This window comes from Adiantum capillus-veneris, chromosome 3 (assembly GCF_014529385.1).
Source record: "Adiantum capillus-veneris isolate H3 chromosome 3, ASM1452938v2, whole genome shotgun sequence".
Lineage (NCBI taxonomy): Eukaryota > Viridiplantae > Streptophyta > Polypodiopsida > Polypodiales > Pteridaceae > Adiantum > Adiantum capillus-veneris.
Window position 1 is genome coordinate 80591332 of NC_140933.1, and position 5616 is coordinate 80596947.

The following is a 5616-nucleotide window of genomic DNA, read 5'->3' on the forward strand; positions in this document are numbered from 1 at the left end:
TGTAGAAGGGTCAAGGGAGGAGGGGGCCTTGTATTAAGGGCATCATCACCATAAGGAGAGAAGGGAGAAGGGTGGTGATCAAGGTGGGGATGAGAAAGAAAGCTAGTAGAAGAGGAAGAGGTTATCATATCTTTGCCTACTTGTAATCCTGTTGTTTTTCCTGCATCCCCCGTCGATCGGCACATTCCTCAATGCGTCCCCCTTTGTCCAATATCTCCGGCAGCTCTTGCAGAGGTACCGCAAGTGTAACAAGCTGTAATTATTGTAGTCGCACCTCGGACACCTCACTGTAGGGGGTTGATTGTTATTGGGATTAGTGTTGGTGCCGTTTGTATTGGTATTGTTGTTGTTATTGTTGTTGTTGGAAGGATTGTTGCTTAAGCTAGTGTTGTTTCTGTTAACTGTGTTCATACTATTTTGAGGTCTAATGAATCTTGGCCTTCCTCCTAGTTGCTTTGAATCTTGTTCATTTGTACCTAGGATTCTTGCCTTCATCAACTCCATGTCTTGCATGGCAACCTGCAAATCACTTTACCATGAACCCTCTCATTAAAATAAGCATATGAGCATCCAAACCTAGTAAGGCTAATGTTATCACCTCCGTGTCTTGCATGGCAACCTGCAAATCACTTTACCATGAACCCTCTCATTAAAATATGCATCTGAGCATCCAAACTTAGTAAGTCTAATCTCCTTCTTCGTTGTTGGTCATGTCCGACGTGGTTGGTTTTTTGTGTAATAATATTAGCAATTTGGACTTGATTCATAGCCAGAGCGTCCTCACTTGCGGTTGCAGCTAGAGGATACAACATTGAGCACTGCAACAGACAAATCCGACGAGCGAGCAACAAATTTGGTACACTCTATCAAGTTCACACAAATTTAAGTCGGATCTTTTCAAATGCAATGGAAGTTCACTTAAATGCGTGTTATTATGGTGTTTGGCATGAAATGTAGCGGCATTAACAAGTAGTGCAAATTGTAGCCATTGTTTGAATGATGATGTATAATGCTTTTTCAAATCTTTATTGATGTAGACATTTATGGCTCCCAAAAGACGAGGCAGCAAGTCAATCAAGAGAACGTTTGATTCTCCATGCATGACCTTGAGATCTGGTCCTTCCAAGAGAAGGCATCCAATCGATCAAGAGGCATCTTCTCATGCAATTGCTACTCGTAGTCCTCATTTCAAACGAGGGGGAAAGAGACGTAGAAAATGCATCTTTGTTGATGATGAAGCTATCGTGGAGGAAGGTTCTAACCATTTGGAGAGTGGGGATGATGTGAAAGGAGACGAGTCTCGAGAGCCGACAGTGGAGGTTGAAACAGGTGAGGATGTTGAAGATGAAGGTTTAACAGAGTCTGATGGGATAGGTGAGGATGATGTGGCCCAACATTCTCGACACTTGGGAAAAAAAATCCCGTTGGGGATTATGAAGGATGTGTTAAGTCAATTTTACGTAAAATGAAGATGCAACCCTCCACTGATACCTTTATGTCGTTTGGTTGCTCATGAAGCTGTTCGAGTGGCTACAGATTCTGCATCTTGGTTGATTCCTAGTTTTGACAATGTTGCTTACTTGGATACAATGGGATCTCTTTTGGTGTCGGTGAAAGATTCCTTCGGCTCTTACATGCCTATCACTCCTCTTGTGGAAGGTAGTTGGGATCCTATTTGGCAAGCTAAGAGTGTTTCATTTGATAATCAGCTCAATAAGGAGTGGCAAGAGTTTCGAGGGCGTTTGTTTTTGGTATGGGATGGAAACCATCGGCTGAAAACATGGATGCGACGCATAAAAGAAGGTAAGAATTAACATCGATGCACTAATTGTTTGTTAGATTTAGTTGTACCTTCTTTTTTGGCTAATTTGGTGTTCTTTTGTCAAGTATGGCATGATAATGAGGAATATCATGTGAGTGTGAGATGCCAATTTTTGGAAGTAGAAAAAAAAAGAGACCGAACTATTACTTGCTCTTGACCCCACTAATGTGTAAGTTGTAAATTTGTGGCCTTTTTGTATTTCTAAATTAATCTCGCATTAAACTATTATTTTTCATTTGTTTATATATTTATTGTAGCATTTCACGATCAACAGTGAAACCAAATCTTGGGCATGAGATATACATGTTCCAAAAATTTGGTATCGCCAATAAAGAGAGCATTCTTGCACGTCTCACTCAAGAGAACAGAAAGTGGGCTGAGATAGAGATGGCAGTTGAGAGTAGATTATATCAAGGAGTTCCTCCTTGGTATAATTCTCCTTGTGTGTTGATTTCTCAACTAGTTTGGAAGGTGAATTGTTGAATTGAGTATTAACTATATACATTTTTTAAGATTGTTTACGATTCATTCATTGAATGTAGTTGTGGTTATGTAGGATGATTTTAATGCATTTATTTCAAAGGAAAATGCAAAATTGAAAGCTCTTGGATTAGATAGGTGGAGTTTGAAAGGCGATTGCAAAAGGCAACTAAACAAGAAGAAGATCGATTGAAGGATAGAGGTTATAAGTTTTTGACAATTGCCAATCCAGTTCATGGAGAGGAATTTTTTGAGTTGCTCTTTGATGTGAAGTGGGATGATCCATCCATGGTAAAAATCACACGAGACAAGTTAAATGCTTTGTGCTCCTCAAAACTACCTTCTGAAAGGTATCACACTTTTCAATACTTTTTTACTAGTTTTTTGTTTATGTTTTTAAATTCTAATGAAAATAGTGACATTATGAATGGTATATGAATATACTTATATAAGATGGTGTTTAAGTTTTTGATATATTTTGGTCTTTAATGAAGGAAAAAATATATATTGGAGATGATGAGTCTTACAAAGGCCAAAGATCCAGTCTTTTCCCACTTTGGTGATGTGAAGCACTTTAGGGCTTACATTAGAAAAGAAGTCTATTGGGCTCACATGAATGATGAAGCTGTGTTGATAATAAGAAGGTTGGAGGTTGAAGAGTTCAAATTGCCATATCGATTTGAAGCTTTTTTCAAGGTTGTTTTCTAAACTAGTCACTTTTTTCTATTAAATGTGGATTTTATTGCATTGTTTTATGATTTGAATGACTATCATAGGTGCAATTAAGAAATCATGGCTTGCAAGCTTTTCCTCAACTTTTAGGAGATATTAAAAGTGCAGGGGACTCTTCCAAAATGCCTGAGCTACAAGAGTCTTGTAAAAGGATTTTATACAGGTGAAATTTCATCAACCAACAATGTCTTTGGCTCTTATTGAAATTATTTTTCTCAAAAGATTAAATGTTGTTATGGTGTAGATGGATGTGTGAATGTGTTTTAAACGGTACACTTGCTACTATGCCTATGGTTACTGAAGATTGGTCAAAGCTAGAGGATGAAAATACTATGTATCCCGGTTCTATGGTAGAGAAGGGTATTTCTATGTGGGAGTGTAGAATTTGCCCATGGTGGTTGGACTACCCTTTGGGGGTGATCCCAAAGCAAGAACTAGACTCACATGCAAGTAAGTGTAACACTTTTCTTTTTACCTCAAGTTAATTCTCATATTATTACATTCTTGTATTATAATATATTCATTTTTCCTATTATCATTCAAGTCCACCAGTCTTGAACTCGTTAGCATTTAATATCTCTCTCTCTCTCTCTCTCTCTCTCTCTCTCTCTCTCTCTCTCTCTCTCTCTCTCTCTCTCTAAAAAATGCACAAGAAAGTATGTTCTAGTTTTTTTATAAATGACTTGAGTTTGTAAATGCTAAATTAATTTTCATTATATCATTAAAATTTTCTTGTGGTAGAGTTTTTGGAAGAGAATAAAGACAAAGATAAAAACCAATCTGCTTCTTTAGAGCACTTAGAAGACATGGATCACAATCATGACTTGGCCATGGATGGGGGCTCACAAAGAACACAAGAAAGAAATCACTCACTACCTCTTCAAAGAGAGCACCATAATCATGCGAGTGGGTCAAACATGGGTGACCACAACAAAACAACCTATCCATTAGGAGGGCTAAAGATTGACATGCCTAAAGAAAGCAGTGAAAAAAGCGTTTCAATAGTGGTTGAGTCATTCATGGAGTGACCAACTTCATCAAGGCGACCAACCTCATGGAATACCGGCAAGTTTCTACCTGTTAAATATTTATTTTTTGATAGTGCAAAACAATTCTATATTACTTGTAATTAAAATAAATTTTTAATGAAAAATTGTAGGTTTTCAATTTTTGACTGTGGTAGATGCTCTTCTAGTTGATATGGCTAATGTTGATGATTTTGTCATTCAAAGGTAAAAGAAAGGTTTTGTGGCTTGTGTTATCAATATCAATAGAATGTTCAAGGTGGATGGTGTACTAAAACAAACGTTTTGTGTGTAGCATTAAAAAACATTTGCGCACTCAAAGTCTTGGCTTGTATCACCATTGTGGAGCACCTTGTCGTGAGGTGTTTCGTCTTATCTTTGTGGATTTCCCTACTTCTTTGTTGGTGGATGGTTTAGGCCCAATTCGAGCAGGTTACTCAAAGTTTTTGTTTATGCCTTTTGTTTTGATCAATATCACTTGAAAAACTCATTCTAAACATCTTTTCAAAGGTGGATTAAGCAAAAAAATTCCACAATGGAATATATTTTTGCCTTCTCTTGTGCAAGGTGTGATGGATGTAGCAGAACCTTTCTTGGCAGATGAAGGCTTTTTCGTGACTCTATGTCTTGCACAACATATTGGAGAGATTATTATCCATGCTATAAAGGCTGGGTTATGACTTCATCGCACATGGACTCTCATGTGTAATGGGGGATATAGACACCCAGATACCCTAGAGGAGGTGAATCAAAATACCATGTTGTTGTGAAAGATTGCATTATTAACTTGATTTTGATTCAAGTGTGTACAATGTATGCTTATATGTAGGTAATTGATCTCATGGTGGGAGTTTTTTGTCGAGCAGATGTTGCTATACCCACATACAATAGGGAGGCAGGAGAGAAAGTCTCTCCTCGCATGTTTCCTGCATCACGAAGCTTTTTAATGGAGGAGCATCAAGAACGCACCATTGTTCTTGATATACCTATCAGAGGTGGAGCAGAGAGGTCACCCGACTTCTACAGGTGAGAAGATAATCATTTTAATGTAAATTGAGCTTTAATTTATAGTTGAAAAATGACTTACATATTTTAAATTTGCATGTGTAGATGGCTCTTGGCAACCTTCACGGATGACTCAGATTATTTACTAGATGTGTTTTCAGGATGTGGAGGTCTTGGCAAGGCATGTGGTGAGGTTTATCGATATTGTTTGTGCTTGGAGGGGGATGACATAGTCTATGAGGAGTGTCTCAAAAAGGTGGTTTGTGGTCCATATGTGGAAAAGAGAGTTTAGTATCACATCCATAGTTTTTTGAAACAATTATTGAACACACTCTCTATTTTTTGTTTCAAGAATGTTGACATAGGACATCTAGGGTTTTATTGTGCATGTTCTTGAAGTGATTTTAATTGCATTGCTTTTGTGAACTATCTACTCTTTCTAACATCCATATCAAACACTAATGCAGACACCTTGTTAAGCTTTGTTTTGAATACAGATTTCTTTGAATGCTCTCTCTCTCTCTCTCTCTCTCTCTCTCTCTCTCTCTCTCT

General features: G+C 37.7%; 1 protein-coding gene across 1 annotated transcript; it reads left to right on the plus strand.

Moving 5' to 3' along the window:
- The first annotated feature begins 1043 nt into the window (after nucleotides 1–1043).
- Nucleotides 1044–5410, plus strand: LOC147461172 (uncharacterized). Its single transcript, XM_086500176.1, has 6 exons — nucleotides 1044–1374; nucleotides 3125–3197; nucleotides 3279–3368; nucleotides 4781–4802; nucleotides 4889–5085; nucleotides 5170–5410. The coding sequence occupies exons 1-6, from the start codon at nucleotides 1044–1046 to the stop codon at nucleotides 5354–5356; spliced, it is 900 nt and encodes a 299-aa protein (XP_086356302.1). The 3' UTR covers nucleotides 5357–5410.
- Nucleotides 5411–5616: the final 206 nt, after the last annotated feature.

What these genes read in the sequence shown, in the direction of transcription:
- LOC147461172 (XM_086500176.1), top strand. Translation starts at nt 1,044, where the DNA reads ATGGCTCCCAAAAGACGAGGCAGCAAGTCAATCAAGAGAACGTTTGAT. An exon ending in CTAGAGGATGAAAATACTAT is followed by an intron (nt 3,369 to 4,780) that starts GTATCCCGGTTC and finishes TGGGGGATATAG; the next exon opens with ACACCCAGATACCCTAGAGG. An exon ending in ACCCAGATACCCTAGAGGAG is followed by an intron (nt 4,803 to 4,888) that starts GTGAATCAAAAT and finishes GCTTATATGTAG; the next exon opens with GTAATTGATCTCATGGTGGG.